General features: G+C 38.1%; 1 protein-coding gene across 2 annotated transcripts in view; it reads left to right on the top strand.

The window, feature by feature from the left end:
- STAU2 (staufen double-stranded RNA binding protein 2) overlaps positions 1 to 21720 on the top strand; it is a 170519-nt gene extending 148799 nt beyond the window's left edge. For both annotated transcript variants that reach the window (XM_051768593.1, XM_051768602.1), the window contains 2 exons: positions 19673 to 19761; positions 20605 to 21720. In XM_051768593.1, the coding sequence (XP_051624553.1) occupies positions 19673 to 19761; positions 20605 to 20698 (183 nt within the window). In that variant the 3' untranslated portion in view covers positions 20699 to 21720. The remainder of the gene's footprint in view (positions 1 to 19672; positions 19762 to 20604) is intronic.
- Positions 21721 to 22975: the final 1255 nt, after the last annotated feature.

Here is a 22975-nt window from a genome sequence, read left to right as displayed (position 1 = left end):
TAGCTACTTCTTGGCTTTTAGTGTATGAAAGCTTCTTGGCATGTGCCCTGTCTGGGGTCGAGTAGGACGTGGGAGAGATTGTGCTTGGATGTCTGGAGTACTACCACTTGGGGGGGGAAATGTGTAGCATTCCAACAGATATAATTAATGACAAGTGTTGTTGTCTTTCTCCTGTGCCATCCACCCAATGGCTGCCTGGTGCTGACCCCTTGCTGTTCCACTGACCTCTCCAAAGTTTATTTTAAAAAGGCATCCTTGCTTTCCCAAACTTTTCAGCTAGGCTTCCCTTGGGCTTCTTGTTCAGTGTAAGCCCAAGACTATGCCTGTGTCCACTGCTCAGGGATCAGACACAAGTGTTTCCATTAGAGGGATGATTAATGGAAACTTCCTTGGGAATGGGAAAGGGAGAAGTGGGTAATACAAGTCAAGAAATGTGTTAAAGCTGAACAAAGGAACTTTGTTTCTTTGTTTAAAAAGTAACTTTTTTTTCAAGCATGCTGAAAATTTCTCTTACTCGTTTGGGTTCTGCCCACATCAATAAAATGCTGCAGTTATTTCCACAGTGGTGGGCTTGAGAGAAGTTTATGCTTTCAACCCACTTTGTAGTGAGTGACCACATCAAATAATTCCACCAGCTGAATTGGCTTCTGTGTTGGCAGATTTAGTAGATATGGGGTTTATTGCTGTGTAGTGCAGGTGCATGAAATTTTCTACATCTGAATGCAAATTAATAAAACAATGTACAGGACTGAAGAGTATACAGGAATCCAAAGTGACTATTATGAGAGCTCAGCTGTCAAGTTACTCCTGCCTGGTAGCATTCTCCAAACAGAAAACTGCATGACTAAGTCCTTCATTTGCATGATGAGGATCACAGAGCAGTTTCTGTCTGATCTCAAGCCTCACCTCACCCTCTGCTTACCCTTTTCCAGTTACGGGATGTTAGAGGCAAAAACCTGTTTCTTCCATTCCCCTTGGACACCATGCTTAGCTCTTTGGATGCCCAGAGATAAGATTCACCCTGTCAGCCAAAGCAACCTGCACACTGAGACAGAGTAGCAGTAAAACGGGTGTGATGACTCCTTTTTCACTGCTGAGAGGAATTGGTTAAAAACGTGAATTAGGTACAGAGACACTAATAATTTTAGGAGGAGACTGGGAGCTGTGTGCTGGTGCTTCCCAAGGAAAGCAGAGGGCTGGAGTTTCTATTGGTACCAGGTAGGACCTTCCACAGTGTTTTACAAGGAAGGAACTTCACTGTTTTCCAGGAGAAATCAGAACTTTTGTTGCCTGCTCTTTTTAGTCTAACAGTGTATTAAGAGCTTTAAAAGGACCACAATAGAAAATATAACCTTCCCACAAGCCAAACAATGTGAGCAGCAACTCTGCCTGCCAAACATTACTGTTCATCAGAAACAAAAAGCTCTGACTACTTGGTAAGTTGTTATTTGGCATATCCATGTCATATTCTCTATGGAGTCAGTTTTTCAAGGCTAGGTCTTGGTCCTGTTGCCAAATCAGAAAAACTGAGCATTTGCACTGTAGTGCAATGGGGAGACTGAGGCATGTTTTCCCTCAGCAAACCAGGTTGAAACTCCTTTGTCATTGGTACAGAATAAATTCATTCCATGTTTACCCCATCAGGCGTGATGTGCTTGTGAAAGGCTGGTGCTGGCTGGGGCATCCATGTGCTTGTGCAAAGGGAAGGCCTGCCCCTCCCTCCCCTGCATAGCAAAGGCATTCTGCTTTTGTGACATCTGGGCCACTGCAGCTGTTAAAAGGAGTGGTTTGCTCTTTTTAGAAATTATTAGCAAAGTAAGCATGTTGTTTATTAAAATATGCAGTGTATGTTGTGAACTTGTAACTGCGATACAGAGAATATCAGCAAATGATTCTGAAAATTATTGAAGACTGCTTCCTGCCCCAGCTCCAGTGGAGGGAGGGAGTTACACTTTGATTGAATGTGGAACTTAAAAAAATACATTTTTTCCTCTTGTATTTTGCCTTTAGAATTCAAAATAATTTATATTCAATTATAAACATTTGATGTTAAAATTGCATATGAAAAATCATATAAAAATATTAGGGGAAATTATTTGACTTTAGCTCTTCATATATGACAAACTTCAATTAAATCATTACAGTAGTTAAAACATGGGAGATGTAGTGCTCATGAAAAACAGATAGAATCTTTTTTTCTTATGTTTTCTGAAAAACACTGTTCACGTACAAGTGCATTGTTAACGTGCAGCTGCTGTTAATACTGACACCAGTAGCACAGCTTTTAGACAGGCATGATATTGTAAATAAGACCTAAAAAAGATCAAATATTAGCAATATAGCAATATAAGAAGCATATATGACTATATGAAAGAACAAACTTTATGTAAATCCTGCAGAAGATACTTTCTTTCAAAGGTTGGACTTGATCTTAGAGGTCTTTTCCAACCTGGTTGATTCTATGATTCTATGCTTCTTAAGAATTACAATTTATTCATTTTAGTAAAAAATATTTTTGCCATCTTCTTAAAGAAGTGTTCTTTTCATAATTTGTTAAGTATAATAATTATTAGATTTTTTTCTCCAAGATTTTTGAGTTTTTGTCAGCTACCATTCTTCATTTCTTCTACTTATATAGAGTGGGGTTTTTTTGCTGCATTTGAATGGTTGATATTAATTCACTGTATTTCTAATTGTTGCACCCTTACTGGAGAAGACTAACAAGCTCTGTCAGTTCATTACTGCTTCTTTTGTTTTCTTTTTTATGATTAATACCCATTGTTGATACCAAGTTACAGTTCAGTCAATTGTGGCTTAAAAACAAGAATGAAATTAATGTTAGGGAAATATAAATTAACCAATTTGCAGGGGTGGATGATTTTAATGATGTGAGTTTCTATCATAAATGTGTTCGAATGATCGAATTCCTCTATGGCATATCTAGAAAGAAAGGTATGTCACAGCATTTGCAAAGGGAAACATATCATTAACTTGTATCATATCATTAACCCCTTATTTCAGTAAAACATCTTTTTGGTCTTATGTGATCTTAAATTGAGTAGAAACAGGGCAAAAATGGATAGGTCATAGACCCCACCTTCAGGGCAACTGGGTAAGTCCACTGCTTTAGCATCCTTAATATTGTGTGTCTTGAATCTTGTGAAGCCTCACCTAAGAGGTACACAGAGGTTTACACTGTTGAGGCAATATCTATAGATGGAGAGCTGGGCAGACTTTTTCACATCTCTTCTAGACAGGCACATATTTTTTAATATCTAGAACAGTTTGCTTCCAATTGACAGGCAAGGAGTAAAGTTACAGTTCTGAGGTAGAAATACAGTCTACAGAAACACTGCGTTTTCCTGGTAGAACTGAAAGATTTTCAGCATCTGATCTCTTTTTGTGAGTAGTCCATAGGAAAAAAAAAAGATATGCTGTTTTGCATATGTTTCTAAAAATAAGGGTAAATATTTCCACATAACAAATAATGAGCACAAAATGGATTTCCTAGAGGAGCAGTAGGCATTGGAGTGCATTAAGAAGTCTTTTCTTTTTTGGTTGGTCCCAGGCTCACTTTTATTTAGCTGGCTGTGTTTTGCAGTCTAGTAAAGACAGACGAGAGTGAGTCTCTTGCATCCTAAGTGTAGGTATTAAGTTGTCTTCTTTCTCTGAGTTTTAAAAAAGTTTTCCTCATTTACAGGGAAAATGGTTAGATAAGCATGAAAGTATTTCTTACTGGTGGCTCTTCCAGGGACTTGCTTTATTTTTTGTTAGACCCATTGTAGTACTATCCCTTGCAGACTGACATTGGTTTACATCACAGTTTGGATGATCTTCTCCAGTTGTATAATCACAGACCAGCATGGGGAGTCTGTGGGTGGTTTTAAGAGATTTTCTAGATTTCTTTGTTTCAGGAGTTTGGTGTCCAAACATTATATGATTTGTTTATACTGATTTCATTGTGAAGGAAAGAATAAGTCTGATCTCCTCTTCTCTTTACTGTAACTTGATAGCATAGCAGTTATCTCAAGCATGGTTTCAGTTAGGTCTTATTCAGCCTTGAGGAATATTACTGTGTAATATGCATAACGTTATGAATGTTTTTTCTCTGTTTCTGGTAGCAGCCTTAAAAAGCTAGTGTTTTCATGCTTTGATTGTACTGTTTATGTGACAGCTAAAATTATTAAATTCTTAGAGCTGAGCCTGGCCATAATGTTTTAGTCTCTTCTGTCATTTAAGTTACATTAGTATTTCTGCTTTTATTCTGAGTGTGTTGACTTTAACTAACTTAATTTTACTCTATCATGGTGCAGTAAAATTGTATGTAGCCTGATCCTTGGCACCTTCTCAAAGGGTTTGCATACATGAGTGGTCTTATAGGAATCATTTGCATAAAGAGAGCTTGAATAGTGAAGGATTTTTATTATTTATCTTAATAAAATCTTTTATTAAGAAATAACTGTATATTAATTAACATACCTCATACAGAACAATATTAAATGAAACAGCATCCTGAAGGCTTTTCTTCTTGACTGTGGTTGGAGTAGTTGCTAGTGGTTTCCATGCTTTTCACAGTAACATAGACTTACTCAGGAAATGTGAACTCAGACTCTGCTCCTTCCACAGCCTTAAGGTATTCATAGTTACATGTCACAGGAGACTGTCTAAAGGCAGATCACCAGAGCCACCACATAACAAAAATTTTAAATACTCAGGATTGCTCAGAGAAAGAATGAGAAAGAATGTTATTGCATACTACAGGTTAAAGAAGCCACTGAAAATCAGAAGTACTGGATTGTAGTTCCTGCTTTTGTCGCTTCTGAACTTAATGTTAAGGTATCAATTAGGTAAAGAACAGAAATTATCTAGGGAGCATGGGGTGATCCTCAGAACAGCTCAGTAACTACTGTGATCATTATCCTATGGAGTCAGGCTAATTCTTCTCTTTGACCCATATGTGTTGACTTATTTTTTCTGCAACAGCTGAATCTTCCCTATCTGTAAAGTTAGAGGTTAGATCATCACCTATGAGGTAGGATGTGTAGTTTGTTGACCTAAAGGTAAGAAACATGAAATCTGTATCTCTTACACCCTGGACAAGAGTGCTCACACCTGTGCCATGGACAAAAAGGGGAGTCTCACCTCCATGCACTTCTCCAGTGGTCACCTTCTCAGTGAAAACAGTGAGCTCTACTCAGACCTGTCAGAGAGCTGGAAGAGCCAGCTGTCTTGAGAAGAGGATTGTGTATTTGTAGACACTAGCTGACCAAGCTTCAAGGTCTCTGCCTGGCTTTGCAGCTGAACTCCAGAGAGAACCAGGAGTTCACCTCTAGGTCTGGAGTACCTCACAGCCTGCAGGTAGCTCCATACTCAACATGTAGGTTTCTCAGCTCATTCTTCAGAGAAACCTGTCTCTGCTCTTAATGCTGAGTAAAGAAACTGAGTACTTAACTTTAGACCTTTGATTTTATTCCAAGGATGTGCTATTTAAAACTTTGCTCTTACAGCGCCTAATTTGTAAGCACCTGAATTTTTTATTGAATCTAATCCTGACAGGTTATTTTGTAACTAGCAAGATTTTGAATAAGCTTTTTTGACAGCTGTGGTTAATGAATTTTAATAATAGATGCTAGGATGAAATGATAAAATAGCCGTTAGCAGATCTTCCAGACTAAAAGTCAGCTGTTCAGTAAAGTTTTTTGAGATATATCTGTATTTTTGACTGTAACTGTAAATGGAGTAAAAGCAGGTCCATAGTTGCAGAGCTCAGTTAATCAGAGTCAAGAAGTGTCTAATCTTCATTGCTGAGCTGCCAGTTGGAGAGGTTCCTGAATTCAAGAAGTTAAAGTTCTTGAGGAAATCTGGTTCCTGCTTGTCTCTCTTGAAGCACTTTTGAGCTACGTAGTACCCAACATATACCATTCTTACCAGAGAAGCACACAGGACAGCAATTGTGGAGATGACTGAAAGTGCCTGATCCATCCCATCCCACATCGTTAGTACTCTTTTTATTTTCCTGCCTGTGCCACAGTAGCAGACAGAAGTAAATAGTAGCAGAGCAAATCCAGATGCACACAGCCAGTTCCTACTTGTATCACCATACAAACAGCAGCAGAAGCTGAATCTTAAGGTAAATTTGGCCTTTCCATTAAAAAGGGGATGTGCAAGCAATAGAAAATACAAAATAATCCAACAAAAAGTACATCTGCCACTTCACAAAATGCACAGGAAGGTAGCTGCTTTTAAATTATTTTTTATGAAGACTAATCCTTCACCTCAAGACACATTTGCTAAAGAAATGGTTGAATTTGTGTGTAAAATAGCAGCACTGAACTAGGCAGGGGAAAAATATGTATTATGAGACTTTTCTGCAATGCTGTAATTTAACTTGATCACTGGAGTGATGAGCCACTGAAGGCAGGTTATTTTATTTCACCTTAAGAAAATACCCAAATACCCTCACAAGATTTTGAGGTAAAAGGCGAAGCAGTGAAGTCATGTTATTGCTCCTGTATTGCAAAAAGGCAGGCTAAAATATTCTACTTTGAAAAAAGAATATTAGAAATATGAGTATAAGCTTCAAAAGGCATAGGAGGGACAGAAACAGTATTTGTTTTGTTGCTAGAAAACCAAAGTGTTTCCTTTCCTGCTTGCTGTACAATAAAGACAAACTTTGGGGCACTTGAAAAGTATTCTCATACCTGGGATAGAAAGCTGAGTCAAAGCATAAGGCTCAACCTCTAGTCTTCTGTACTAAGGAGCTAGACAATGTATAGCTTTCATTTTATCCACCAAATTCAGCAGCGTCTTCCACGTTTTTCAGATTGTGCCAGAATTCTGAGGTCCAAATGGTAGGTTGGAATTTATGCATCTATTCTAAAATTTTAAAACTCTGTAGAAGTCCTCTTCTTAAAAACTAACCTTTTCATTTGCCGCCTTCTGTCAGAACATAAGTGATGCTTTCCATACACTAGCTCTCCCCAAATAGTGGTTTTATTTTGGAGTTCACCTCTAATGCCAGGCTCTGAGAGGGGACTGCCAGGGATTGTTGGATGCTACAGGCTAGTAAGGAATGTATAGGAGCTTAACAGCAGGAGCAACAGACCCAGGTTAAAAATTCAGTGACCAGGAAAAAATGTGCCTTTTATTTCATCTCCCAGCTAAAATCCTAGGTACAGTTTATTGGCTTTAAACTTTTCTCCTTTAGTAGAAAAATCTAAGCTTAGTGTTTCTTCCTAATCACATCCACTTAAAATGGGACAAATATGGCTCTATAAAGTAAGGTAACACAGAAGTATTCTTTGTTTAAAAGACTTGGAAATTGCTTGACGGTTAACTATTAAATGGTATCTAAAATACCTGGAATTTTCCCTGAAGAAGGTCATGCCTCTACTGAAAATGCCAAAATCAAATTTAAACCACAAAGGATGGAAATGTAGTGCTGGATGATCTCAAAATCACGAGCTAAGTGTATGTCTGAAAAATACTGAGCTTAAGTGTTTTTTCAAGGTGATACAGCAACTTAATGGCAGGATCACTTTCTTTTGACTGAAACAGATTTTTCATCCCACAAACACAGCAAGAGTACAAGTATTTTCATTTACTTTGAAAAAAACTAGAGACCTATTGAATTTTCTTCATGGGGAAGAATCAAGAAGTATATGACTGTGCCACACCAAGTACAGTGGTTATGTATTGCTCTTGTCTGTGATATTTTGACTGAAGAGTCTATCCTGGATCTAAAAAATCTTTTCTCAAAAGTCATACACTCTCATAAAAAGTTTTTTCTTGATCTAGTGTTTTTCTGATGAAGGATTTTGACTAGCTCTTCTCTGGACTCCTAGTTGAGTGTCTTATCCAGCTGGTCATGCGTGTCCCCCAGAAAATATGTATGAGTCCCCTTTTTAAGTAGTAGCAAGGTCTGCAGCACCTTTGTAATACTGATGTACTTTTCTTCTCAAATTTGGGGTACTGACATAAAAAGTCTGGAATGAAGGATATGGTGTTGTGCATACCCAAGTGAAGGCAGGGAGCCAACAAATGCTGTTGTAATTACAAGTGAACATTCTTGTATCATAAAACTGCAAAGAAAAAGCCATAAATCAGAGCTGGCCTGGTGGTCCCTGGCAGCAAAGTGCAAAAGATTTGAGCTCATTCCCTGAGCTAGCCAAGAGTGGGATCCTTATGGCAGCAGCAGCTCATTCCAAGGGAAGGGCATTCCTAGTGTCTCCTGAGTGATGGTCATGAAGCAGTGATTTTGGTGGGAGTCAGATCCAGCCTTCAACCCTGCAGGAGTGATAGTCTGAAAAGTGCTGGCCATTGTGGAAAATAAAGCAAGTTGTGAAACAGAGGAATTTTGTCTTCAAGAGCTTTTGTGTGTGTATTTAGGAGCCTGCTGCTTTCAGTGTTAAATCTGCACTACTGTCCAGATCCCACATCAGATCACTTCTTGTTGTACTTGAGTACATAAGATTATCCTTCAGTTTAGGTGTTTAGTTTCATGTTTCCATACACTCACTCATGACACCAACTGTGCTAAAACTTCTCTATGGGCATTAGAAAAATGCAGTTAAATTAAATAATACTCTCCAAAATGTCTCTAATGAAGTCCCTGTCACTAATGAACATGCACCCAAACTTAATCTTCAGTTACAAATGGGGTTTTCTTCTATCCTGGAACATTTTTCCTTTTTTGTTTCTGTTGCTTCACAAGGATGTAACTCTTTAAAAATCATTGATCTGTTTGGGTAATTTACTAATATCAAAAATAAGTAAGTAAGTAGCAGGAAGGTAGGAAAATATTAAAGTTGTTAGCATTGGGCAGTTTTCTAGAGACTTTCTTTAATGCGAACTCTGTGTGTGTGTGTATTTCCTGTCCCTCTGAAAGATGTGGCTTTATCTGAGCCCACATTTAATTTGGGATTGGTGAAATAAGATAATGCACTGCTGTTAAAATGAAAAAATTAAATAAAAAAACCCTGAGGGTTTACAAGTGATTACAGCAAAACAAATGCCAAATTGACATCTGGACAAACAGCACTTGCCCAGCAGTGGTAGTCAGCTACTAAGAATGCCCAACTTCCCATCAGATTGGTAAGAATTTTTAATTAATAGCACATTTGGGGACTCTTCTGTAATGAAACCACAATTTAATCTGCTGACTTGATTATGGAGGAGGTAAAGGAGAGAGGACAGAAATGCAGTCTGGCTTTGCCGAGTACATTATCTCCCTGTTGATAGCAGAACAAGAGTAAGGCAGACAGTGTTTTCCAGTATCAGGCCATACACTGGTTTAAGAGGTGCAGTCCTGAAAGGTGAAGGGCTCTTTCCCAGACAGATGTGACCCCCTTCAACTCTGATAAGCTTCCCGAAAAGATGAGAGAAATCTGTACCGCACAGGATGTGCTCAGCACATTGAGGGATTGAGTTAGTAATGTCCCTGATAATTGTGGATACCTCATTGTAGGAGTCAGTTTTTATTTAAATTTTTTTAATAGGAGTATACACATCTGTCTTTATACCCAGCAGCTTTTCTGGCCCACAAGAAGTCCTCTGTGAATTTCCCCAACTGAGCTCAGTGGGATCTCTGTCAGCTGCAAGATTTATGTCATCTTTTTCAGTCCTGAGAACTGTTCCTTAAGCTTTTCACATCTGGATTTAATTGGAAAGACATTAAAAGACATTAAGTGTGCTGCAAAAGCATATTTTAGAGAAGATCTTTATAGACACTTCCATTAAAGGAGCTGATGGTTGTAGGTTGAAATGGGATGAGGACAAGCCATCAACAGTTAGCAAGGACAAAATTACATTACAAACTACTTCAGATGAAAAGTTTGTCTTGTAGCTCTTGGGCCTGACTCTGATAACACTTAAATCAACTTCAATTAGGAGAAAAATACCAGTTAATGCAGTGTAAAAATACTCTGAGATCAGAATCAAAAACTTTTTCCTTTTGGAAACACTCAAATTTCTAAGTACATATCATATATGCTAAATATAATGCTTTTAGCTGTCAATCTAGATTTGGTACTTTGTTGGATGTACATGCATGCTTGTAAAATGAGACTTGGAGAACGAAGAAGGGAATTGGTCATTAGGGCTCTGGAATTATCCTTCTCTGAATGCCAATATGAGGGCCACAGGAGTAGAGTTACACAGAAGCAAAGATAGGATACAATTTAGTACATGATCTTCATTACAGATGTGGTAATGCAAGAATCTACCGTCCTTAACTCCCTCATTGTTCCAGCTACAATGTGCTGCTTCAAGAAGCCAATGGGCAGTGCTTTGCATTAAGTGTAATCTATTGCTTTTGTCTTCAAACCAAAGTTTCTAGTCATGTTTAGACTGACATGCACTTAGAATTTTAAGGTAATGGTCTCAGTATGAGAGAACAAATATTCTTTCATTCAGAAATTGATAAAACAAAGGAATCTGATATATATAGGAAATTGCTCCCATGTCTAAATCAAAGTATATGGTCTTTATACATAAAAACATGTGAAGTTTAAAGAAAAAAATGGTAGTTCTGTTAAATATTGGGGGAAGCGGGAAGTACTCTTTACAATATTCCAGAAAATCAAATATGTGAGAGGTTCTTACCTGTCCATTTCTCCTAAAGGGAGTCCTTTTCTCCACTATTTCATGGAAAGTGCCTAGCATTATTGGGAAGATGATAGCTGGATGGGTGATAGCGACAGGCATGAGGCATTTGAACTAAATGGCTGCGGCGTAGACTTTTTGATTTTCTATTGTTAAATACCTTTTTTCAGAATCTCCCTCTTTCTGTGTTGAGCTATGACAAAATGCATGTAAACTACTAAAACTGATTCTTACTTTTATTGCCTGACCTTGGGCCAGCCCTTTATGTGCTTATGCACTCTCTCTTCACTTCAGTTTCCTTCACTTTAAAAACAGGAATAATAAAACTACCTCTGTTCCTTAGTGACATTTTGTCTCACAAAGAAGAGGATATTTGCAAGGAGAGGCAAAAAGTATTTAAATATTAGTGAGTGTGTTTTACAAGTTCAGTTTACTAAGTGAAAAAGTAATCATGTTGATATAAGCATTGAGTAATAATTAATAGTTTGAACATTATTGTATACTAATTTTGGTGTGGATCTCCATGAATGCATGAATCTTTTAATATCCCTTTTTTTTGACCACGCTGCACGAGCATTTGCCTAAGAAAACCATGTAAATAACAGAATAAATACTTATATCTTGTTTAAATACAGTTCAGTTTAGAGCTCTAATTTTGTTCTAAGAGATCTAGCTACATCTACACTACTATGTGGGTCAGGGCCCATTCCCTTGTTGGGAATAACATGGTCTTTGCTCCATTTATGTTCTGCTACCTATGCAATGAAGGCAATGGCAGTGATGTCAAAACCAGGATGGAACTGTAGAGGTCAGACAAATGAAGCAGATTGTATATTGCAGCATATTTTAGAAGTCACCATGAACTCACACAGTTGAGAACCTCAATACACCTTTTTAAAATGAAGAGGTGAAAATCTCCTGCAATACATATAGGGTTAATGACAGCAGACTTGCAAATCTATTGCAGTGATGTGGAGAAATGCCTACAAATAAATAATTAAATAAACCAAATTGTTCTGAGAACACAGCTGACAAGGATATTTTCCAGCCATCAGTGATGATGGCCTTTCTTCAGTGCTGGTGCAGGATTTTGCCTGAGGATATACATTCTGCTGTTTTCAGTTTTACATTTAAAGCCATGTTTCTTAAAATCTCCTATAATTTTTTGTCTGCAGCTTCTCAATCATGATTGAGTGTTGTCTCAATGGCATGATTTAAACCTCTACCTACCTATACAAGAATTGGCCATCTAAATGCTCTCATTTGGAAGTCTCTAATTATTGAAAGCACCTATATTACTTAGATAACTATCTCTCTCTAACTAATGAAAGTTAGTATTATAGTACTTTTTGTCTAAGGATATAAAATTAGAAGCAAGATTAAGATTAATTGCTGTCTGGTGAAATTCTGTTGTATATATGTAGTGTAAATGCTTGGAAATTTAATTTTATAATATTTTTCTTCATGTTCATAAGTAAGCTGCAATGTGCGTGATTCTTTCTGTATTCATTCTTGAAATTGCAGCAACTGAAGAAAATATATGAAGTTTTAAATTTAGAAATAAATTTACTTTAAAAGAACTTCTCGATTTCTAGACAAAAACTATAGAACATGCACTGAAAAAATACTGAAATTATCTGAGAAAAGAGCCTTGTTTAAGATTTATTTTAACTGCTGGTGCTGTGTTCAAATTTTCACACCTCACTTCAGCATTAGAGGATGTAGACATACCTGAGCAGATACTGGCATTAAACCTGAAAGCTCTTTTGAGATGTTCATGAAGAAGTACCAACTTACTGTTTTCCAGCATAGATTGCCATGCAGGCAAAAGTCTTGGTAGCACTTGAGTATGTTGTGCCTCACAGCTGAGAATATGTGTGTGGGAGGAGTCTGAGAAGACACAGATTTAAGACCAGCCCCATACAGTCCAAGTCCCATCTAGATCTTTTAGCAATACTCTCTTCTCTTATTCCCATCCACGAGTAAGAACACAACCTAAACCTGGCAATTAGACTAGCCTCTCTTTACCAGGTTAATCTCTTATACTAGTGTAAACTTAATTATGTTTTGACTTTCAATATTATTTATGAAATCCTCTTCATACAAAAGCATACCTTTTAATTATTTTTAAATTTAGGTGCTTTTCAGCATGTTTTTCTCTCTTTGTGACTGGAAAAAATTGTATCACCTTTAAAGCAATAGAACTGTCTCACCCCAAATGATTATGCAGCTCTTTCTTAGGCTTTGAGAGAATGCATTGCCATTAATTACTCCTAGAATTATTGCATAGTCCCAAGAATGGTGGTCAGATCTCTAGTGTGGTGGTTCACATGTGAAAATAAGCCATGCCCAATTGACTCTCCCTACTGTTAGAGACCTACCCTTTACTTAAGTAGATAAAGTAGATGAACTTAAGTTGGAGATCAAAACCTATGGAAATAAAATTCCATGTTGAATAGTGTACTTCACTCCATTCACTTCTCGGAATATTAAGAAGTATGGAGGAATGAGTACACATGTGCAGTAAAACTAGGTAGAAGATGGTGACATGCATGCTATTGTTGATACAAGCTCTGCTTGATATATTGGAAAAATTATTCAAGAACAGTTAATGCTCTCTTTAGGATTACCCCCGAAAGCTGCAAGGTCAGGTAGTACATGGACTGTGTGTCATTTAAATTCTGGCTGCATGAATTGCCTGGGGGCAGCATTAACTACTATGTGGGACTTGTTCTAAGCTACATCTCTGAATCATCATTCTTTGCTTGAAGTTAATGTACTCCTCCTAACCTCCAAGCTGTTTCTCTCACAGGTGCAATCAGTAGCCTTAACTCTTGTGCCTATCAGGTGACTACGCCTTTGTGCAGAGATTAATCAGCTTGGAAAACGCTATTTCCATGTAAACTACATGAGTTAATCAGATTATAACCTTGTGTTTTTCATGCATATCATAAGCTGTGTGAGGAAAGAGCTTAAAGTCATTTAATTAAGGTTTACACTGTGCACTCTGAAAAATCTTTCTGAACTGAATTTTCAAACAGATGTTAACATTGGTTCATATGAAATCTAATCAACTGGAGAGAACAGAACATTTTCTGTTCTGTTTCATAAAGAAAGTGGTGAAAAATCCTAGCAGAAGTTATTGCTTGCAATATAGTAAATTCATTTACAACAGAAGCTGTGGGAAAAAGGGATTTGCTTGCAGTATGTAGTTTTTGTTTAGCTTGTATGTAGCCAACCTGATAAATCCAAGAGAATTAAGTAGATATGTTAAGGAGTCAAATTTTATCTACTTTGTGTGTCTGTATATAAGTCTACACAAAGAAATATATCTTCCTTTTGTGCATTTCTGTATGCATCAAGTGTGGTCAAGTTAAAGCCAGGTGGAAGCTTAGTCAAAATTTTCTTCATCAAGAGAAATCAAAAACAATCACAGAGAACAATAATTTTGAATACATACAAATTTAAATAGTTGATCAGTTTTGGGACACTGAGCCCGCAAACTCACCTCTACAGCTATGACATTGTTGGGTTTTTTTTCAATAGCCTTTAAATGTGAAATTTAAATCCACATATTAAAAAGTCATGAAGTGCATCTCGTTACTGATGCAGACAGCTTTGCTGCAATGTTATTGCACAGCTGACATTGCCTTTTGAGGCCTCAATAGTCAGGAAGAGGGGAAGAAACTCACTGATTTGGGGGACAGTTTTTCTCTTGACTTAGAAAACAAATTAATATTGGTTTGTTTGTAAATACACTTGTTACCAGTTTTGTTCATGCATTAACTCTGCTCTTGTCCAGGCTTTTGACTTGCAGCTGAAATAAAGGGCTAGAGTTATGCCTGTCTATCACTGGTAACCTGGTATGCAAACATGTTCTCAAGCTTAAACTTGGGCAACAGGCAGAGACGTGTTTATGTATATGGCATGTGACTATAGGCAATATCACCACAATGAGTCATTTGACTCTGCAAACCTAGTCCTGAACTAAGACCCAGCTACTCAAGACAGTAAAATTTTGTCCTTCATGACTTTCTCTGTACCCTGACAATTCAGTCTTGCTGTTTCTGCCTATAATTTTATGTCTTCAGAAAACACTGATTAAGGCCAAGCTGAATATGCTTTTTTATGTACTTAGAAAACTAATGTCCGGAGACATATCACCAGTGAACTAACAGTATCAAGCAGTGTGTTTATTAGGATTGTCTTAGACCTCCTTGGTAAAGTCAACTGGAAGGGCCACGGAGAACAACAAACTTTTACAATTTTCAGCTTCATGGAATAAGCTGAAATGTAATATAGATTTAAGAGGAAAAACACAAACCGCATACTGTGCTAAAATAAACATGTGAAAATTTTATCATGAGGATGTGATCTTAAATGCACATGGGCTAGTGTAGTGCCTGTATGCTGTTCTTACTAAAAGAATGATCTAATGTTACTAGACTGTCATTATAAGACACTTAATCCCCAGAGTGAGAAACAGGAAGAATATTTACAAGTTTCAGTGCTATTTACTAATTGCCAATTGACTTGAGGAAAGCTGAAAAATGACTGGAAACATCCATCCTCATCCTGATACACACACATACTAATAATGGAAATGGCAGCCAAGACAAACAGCTAGCAGTGCGGTGCATCCTGTTGGCATCATATTTTTGGCACTGTTGTAGCTACACAGAAAACAAGTGATACAAGTAATGTGTAAGGACATCTGTTCTGTAACCTATGGGGTTTTGCTCATAAAACAATTGTAAAATCTTCAGGGGAGAGAAAAATTTCTCTGTATCTGTGCAGATGCTCTATTGTAAGAAAAATATCAATGGAAGGAAGTGTTGAGCCTTTAAAAGAGGAAATTGTTCACCAGATTCACTGTCGAATATTCCATTATTTTTTTTTCCTTTTCATTTAATCCAAGTTATCTGCCATTCATAAGTTATATTTAAGCCAAGTGGTGTAAATCTATTGGGACAAATAGAATTGAATCATGGATTAAATTAGCCTGGTGTCTGCATGTAACTCTTCTTCACTGCAGATTACTTGAGCTCTGTGTCACTCTGCTGACTATTCAGGTCACAGCCTCTCAGCTACCAGCTTCCTTCCTGAATCCAGCATCTTCATGTCTGTCTAGGGGCATGATGAGGAGAGGAGAAACATTAAAGACATCTATTAAGATCCAAAGTATTGTTTACTCACATGCTTCTCTTAGCTTGCTGATCCTTCCAAATATAAGCAGGCTATGGGAGAAAGAAAAGGGGGAGTCTTTAGTGCACTGCAAGGCTCTCTCTACCATTCCTGTGCTACCCTTCAGTTACATCCCACGAATGGACATTTTAAAAAGAGAAGAAACTTTCCCAAAATTCAAATCTTGTTGCAAATGTTGGGTTATAAGTAGTTAGACTTCCCCCACAGGTATCTTATGGAGAGTAAGACATGGTTCCATGAAAAAGAAATTAGATTCTCATATAAACCTGGAACACATTAGGAGATAAAGAAGATAAAGATTAGAAGATAAAGAGGGACTGTAAGGTGTAGGAGGTTGGGAGAACCCGGTGAAGAAAAGTTTAGCTCTGGGAGCTAGGAGTAACAGGGTGGGAGAGCATTCAGCAACAGGAAAAAAACTCAGAGACTTGGGTAGGAAGAGATTTCTGAAGAAGAAGAGGTGATTGCCTCTGCTGTAAAAGATGTCATCGCTCTGGGGTAGGCAGTAAGGAGGGGGAGACCAGGGGCACTGGAGTAGCCTGGGGAAGACGTGGGACTGAGGCAGAAGATGCAGGGAGTTGAGATTCAGTAGTGAGAAGCACAAAGTTTTGGAGAGAGTGGTGGCTTTGAAAGCAGCAAAGGTGAGAAGCCTAACAATGAGCGATGGTGTAAAGGGTTGGCTCACACAAACACCCTGATGCCTGTAGTTGGGAGATCAAGAATACAGGTACCGGACTGCTTTCCTGCTGCTTGTCCCCTCTGATATTTGGTTTCACAAATACAATAGATCTGAGATCTTACCTTTTATATCACATTTCAGCTTGGGAAAGGCATGGCTTGAAGAAGGGTGAGATGGAGAAATGAGACTGCACCATGTTACGAACATTAGCATTTGGAAGTTGTGTTGGTATGAAACATGCTTATCATTACATACCTCAAAACGTATTTTCATTTTATGTTTCCTCTAATTGTTCCATATTTACTTTATTGACACCCGTATAGTAATGATCCCTGCTTACTGGCAACGAGTTCATTATTTTATATTGTAGTACTTCTTCCCTTGGTGTTAGAAGAGGAGAGGGACCCTCTTGATCTGTTTCTATTGACATAGTGGCTAATATTCTTCCAGGAAGTTCCAAAGCAATTTTGCTGGAAAGCAACCCCGAAAGCTTCTCTGTAATTTATGTGGGATGCCTTGCAAATAACTATTTCTGTGAGTAAAACAGTAGTAACAGAGATACTCATAGCAATTCTAGAATTAGGAAGTTTGGGTTGGTCTAACTAATCTCTTGATGATTTGGGGATTTCAATTACCCCTATTCAAGACCAGACTGTTCTGCATATCATATGATCAGTCTGTGATTTAAGCTTCAATGAAACTTTACTTGGCTCTACTTCTTACCGGCTATGGTCAGGGCCTTTTTATCCAAGTCACTGTACAAACAAATAACCTGAACACGTAGTTCTTCCACAACAAGTTTACAGTTCACACATCAGACCAGGAAGCTAAGAATGGATATTAAAAAGTAAACAAGGTGGGTCGAAAAACATATGAGGTAGCATATGTGTAGGAGGAGCAGGCATCCCAGCTTCCTTCTCTCCTTACAGTGCAACCTGGTAATGGGTTTTGATTTGCCATACACGAGAAGGAAGGAGATTCTGATAGTTTTGCTGATAAGCATCGGGGAAAAAATGAATATGAGAGGACAGGAGATTCTTGGGTGCCAGTCTCTATCCATTGGATTGTGTGGTTCTCATAGTTGCTAACTAAAGTATAAGGAAGCACAGGAATCCAAATCACTCCTCATCCTCACATTATGAGTAGAGCTTGCATTGTGATGAAAAGGACCACAGGGAGAGAAGATGAGAGAAGCTGGGATGAAGACGTGTTGGATTACTGGAACAGAGAAGTGAGAGGAGAATACATGAAAACCCTTGTTGCTACTGCAGAAATTATTGGGATTGAAGAGTGATTTTGCTGTGCAGTCAAGATCAAGGATGGAAAGACCTTATAGATCTTACAAGATTTGAGAATGCACATCTGAAACTAAAAGGGACACTATAAGGTGGTAGAGAAAGAGCTGTCTTACATTTTGATATATTTGTCTTGCAAATATATCAAAATGTCAATAAAACCAGAAGAAATGAGGAAAGAGAGAATTCACTCTCTGTGGAACTCAATGGGTGATAAAAGTAAAGATCCAGTAAAGGGAGGAGTTGTTATTGAGGTGAAGCTGACGCTCAGCCTTTAGCCATTGCATAGAAAAAGGTTCAAAAGAAAGATGAGGGCAGCAGAAGTTTTAAGATGAAGGGGGAAATTATTGCAATGGATGTGAAGAAGAAGCAAGTAGAAGAAGCAAGTAGAGAGCAGGTTAGCTGTGTCACACAGGGGACCCAGAACACATGGTAAAGGTAGAGTGGATTGTAAGTAACAGTGATAATCTGAGGTTTACCAAGAGACTTTATAAAATGTTTAGTTTTTTTTTTCCATTTGTTTGGGGTTTTTTTTGATAGGGCAAAACCCATAAAATTTCACAGACTAGAAAGATTCTATCTTCATGCACTATGGGTGACAGTACCTTGTACAGCCTTCTGAAGCTTTAGCAGCTACTCTTTACTATAGACAAATCTGGGACACATGGTCTTTTACTTCAGGACAGCCTGGCAATTTTTGTGCTGCTATTCATCTCACCAAAATACACATTGTCTAATAATATTTAAGTTGTATAAACATACCTTTCAAGGGAAGGAGTTGTTGAGAGAATCCAGGCAAAGAATTAGTACAAAAGCAAATCTAGTAGTTCTTTACAATGGCAGCTCCTGTTCTGAGAAGAGTATCTCCTCTCTGAGGGAAATGAAGATAGAGATGGATTCTTTCTATGCCAACAATTAAGAAGAGAGCAACTTCCAATTTTCTAAACAACACTTGTTGTTTCACCTTGAAGAACAGCACCATAGGGCCTGCAGCCAATTCCACTGCTTGAGGTGTTACCTTAGGGCACAATGTCTGTGAAAAAGTTACCTTTTCTTTCCCCTGTTGTTAGTTCTGAATGCATCTTAGGTGGAAGTGATTAAAATGCAAAATCCATTTTGCAGTGCTGCTTTACATTTCACCTTTGTGACAGAACTGACCTCAACTGTTTTATTGTGCTAGGTGTTTTTACAAAGTCAGCCACGTAGTGTCAGGGAGTTTCATAATCAACCTCTGCTAAATTAATTACAAAACAATCATTTGTCCTTTACTGAAGGAGATAGAGGGGAAAGAAGAAGCAGGGCTCGTGGAGATGAGAGAGAAGGTGGTCAATGAGGAACACACTTGCACAGAAAAACTGATTGTTCTTCTATTGCTGATGCTGCATAATCACTTCATATTGGCTCACCCTGTTCAACACACATCACTACATATGTATAAGACATCAGACTGTAATGTTTGAGACCCGATACTGGAGTATTAGTAGTGTCCTGCTGACTCTCTTCCCAGTGCTCACACCTTCTGCAAACATTTGCAAGACAAGAGCTTGTCCATAGGAGCTCTGGAAAGTGTGAGTTCTAGGAAAGCACATAGGGAAACTGGAGAGGCTTTCTGGAGAGCCAGAAAGGCAAGAACTGAAAGTATATCATGTTCTTTATGTAGGTGATGAAGCTTGAATTGACACCAATTGGAGTCACGCATATGTTCAGGAAGAAGAAAATATCCTCAATCCATGCACAGGCTGGGTTGAGTACCCACTCTATTCGCTCTGCAGCCTAGATGGCTTCGATGTAGAGGAAATTAATTTAATTTAGTTTATCAAAACACACACCTTCCTTCATTTGGTGTTAATACAGTTGTGTCACTGGGTTTTTTGACAACTCATTTTTTCTTTAGGCAGCGTTAAGTGCCTTGAAACAGTTTTCAGAACAAGGACTGGATCCAGTGGAAGGGGCTATGAAAGTTGAGAACGGATCACATGAAAAGTAAGTACCATTTAAATCCTCTTCATTTTAATGCCTGTGTGGCATAGTAGATAAGAAATGTTAATTAAGAGCTTAGTTGCCCCTTTAAACCTATGCAAAACTGTTTCCTCTGGAATTTATATACAGTTTGTGACAATTTGAGAGGATAAACACGATTTCAAGTTTAGCATTACTGATAATGTTTGCTAATGAGCTATGAGACAGTCAGTCCTCCTATGAATGCTAAAGAAAAGGATTTTCTTTTCATTGTATGGATTCTGTGTAAGTAGCATAACATGATTTTTGTCAAATGTGTTGTAGCACATAATATTGCCTGTAAATAAGGATAGCTGTCTGCCAATAAGTCCTTATGACTGCTAGATGAATTTTACCTCAGAGAATTTAAAAGTTTAAATTTCTTTCAGGTCTTAAAAAACTGTGATATGGAATATTGGCTTTAAGTAGTAAACAATAGAAGCAAGTTTCACACTGGATTTTCATTTAAGAAAATGGGATTGTCCATCCAGTAAAGATTTTTCTTCCAGCTGCTAGTCTGTTTATGTAAGAAGGTAGTCTTGTGTTGCTAAATAAATTAGGAAGTAATAGAATAAAAGAAGTAAGACTAGAAGTGGCATTTGGAATTTTCAATAGATATATTGTGGCTATTTATAAACTAATTTAATCAGAAACGTTTTTCCATATGATCTCATCAGCATAGTATTTGAACATAAATATTGTTGTTTCACTTTAAAATGTTACCTTCCATGGTGACCTTTGAATCTCATGTGCCATCTGGTAATAAACATGTCTTAAAGATGTGCAACCCTGAACCTTACCACTCTTGTTAATGTATTAATCTTTCAGACAAGTCAAGCATCTGGGAGAGAAAGCAGACAATAAACAGACTAACTCAGGCACCATTGCTCAGGACTGCAAGGATTCAAAGGCTGTCGTCTAGGAGCTTCCCAGCACCCACGGCTGCCACTGCATCCTTATAAACCTGTCAACACGCAATAGGGTGTATGTGTACAAGGAAATGAATGACTAATACCATTATTTGAGTCTTATGTGAAGACAACACTATTCTAACACAAGAGATAGTATACATGGTACTGTTTATTCAACTGTGGAAAAAAAATAAAATTGAACATTTCCCTTAGAACTCAAGATCAGAGTATAACTCAATTACCCAGAGGCAGAAGAAGTCTGATCGTGTTACTGGAGGTTAAAATAACAACTAATTAGAAAAAAAGTGTTAGGGGAAAAAAAGGGAAACTTTAAAATTGATTAATATTGAGGAAAACAAGTCAGCATTGGTTCAGTTATACAATTTTTTGTAGTGTAGTTTTAAGTTCAGCTTACTGTTTTCTAAATAATGCTTGAATATTTTAAAATTAACCAATGACAGTGCTGTGAGAATTGTAGTTGTTGTCTTCATATATAGTCATACAGCTTATCTTTTTATGCAGACATTATGCATTCTTCATTCTATATGAATATGTATGACTTTAAGATGCACTACTCAGAGTTGTATGCAAACAGAAGTTTAAATCATGACAAGTATTTGTTTAACATGAACAGATGTTAGTTATGATCAGTCTCGATATACTACAGGAAAAAAGCAGACATGGTATTTGATTTTCCTTGCCATAATCAATTAAAGAGGCGTCTTGCCTCCAAGCAACATTTTCCCCTTCGATTCTGCTCTCTGTTGTGTGAAGCACATCTACACCCCATTCTGTGTGTTGTATCAACCTACCGTTTGCATCAACTGAGTGTTTTTAATCTCTGCATTCAGACCAAGAGCAAAAGGGAGGACTGCAACATTACCATGCCAAGGATGGAATACTGTTGATGTAAAGATCATTCTTTTGTGAAAGGAGTGGCAGCAGAGATAAGACCTGTGGCTGCTCTGTACCAGCATATTTCTTTTAAGTGTGTGGCCAAATGCAGTAAAACCACATCAGTTCATGTGTACAATGACAGTGTCTTCTCTTTCTTTATCATTCACATGTAGACAACTAAGACAAAAGAAAACAATTACAAACTAACAAATGACTGGCTACCACACCAAAGTCAGGGTTCAAACCTACCTTTTGTCATGCCACCACCTTCAGCAAACTAACTGTGTTAGACCAGACATGCTGGCATTTAAGTCAATTTTTATCCAAAATACGGATGCTTTATTTTATGCAGACCTAATGCAACAAACATAAAGCTTCTCCCAGCTGCATAACAGTCACAACAACATTGCTCAAGATTGCTGAAACATGTAAACCAGGGATTACAACCCAAGTGACTCATGCAGGAAAGTAGACTAACAGCAATGTAAGGAAATAGTGCGAGGTACGGTGGCATTGATTCACCTCTGGCACAGGCTTTTAGGGTAGCATGGCTCATGTTCTCACAGAATCAGTGGATGGAGTTCCTTTTTTCCACTTCATGTTTCTCATGGGTATGATTCAGTCTCACCCCCAGCAGATAAGGAGCCTTTGTACTAGAATTTTGAAGTTTTCTTGGGTCTGACTTCATAAAAGAGTCAGGAACAAGCTGAACCTTTCAGTTCCCACAGAACTGGGAGATTTCCAGAGCCATTTGGCACCTGGCAGACTCAAGTTATTCAGGCAGCAGCATACAAAAATAATTAGCTCTTGCACACCATCTTTCTCAGGGATATGTTACCTGCCTAATTGGCAACTGGAGAAGAAATTCTGCTGTTTCACCTCATCAGAGAGCTCAGAAACAGGCTCAGTCTGTGTTTTAGCAGTACCTGCTAGTATGCAGAATACAAAAGGCATTACTGTCCCCTCCTACGGAGAATAAGAACAAAAGGAAGAGGCAAAGCCATTCCTTGACAACTCTGTCCAAAGGGTGAGAGGCTGTGCTTACTGGGGAGAATGTGACAAGGAGACTTGTGTGGTCTCTGTGGCATTGACAGAACCACTGTGGTGTGTTCCCTGTCCCATCATTACAGAGGAGCCCTTTGTACTGGTTTGCTCAGAAGCTTGATGCTGGGTGCCATTCTCTAGCTACAGACACAAAAATGTACCCAGTAAACTTCAAATTAGTTGCTTTGTTACAGGTGGGTTCTGCACTGAGCACCAGGCTTGCTCCAGTGCATGTGGAGTGCAGCAAAGAGACGTTTGCCTCACTCTAAATGAGCAAAATGCAACCAAAAGCATGCAACCAGCTGTCTGAGCCCAAGAGGGCTCATTCAGCCCCTCCAATCAGGGCA

This window comes from Manacus candei, unplaced genomic scaffold, assembly GCF_025592945.1.
Source record: "Manacus candei isolate 608988 ecotype Guabito, Panama unplaced genomic scaffold, ASM2559294v1 h1tg000008l, whole genome shotgun sequence".
Taxonomy (NCBI): Eukaryota; Metazoa; Chordata; class Aves; order Passeriformes; family Pipridae; genus Manacus; species Manacus candei.
The sequence above is the reverse complement of the archived record's forward strand: the minus strand, read 5'-3'. Positions and strand labels throughout refer to the sequence as shown.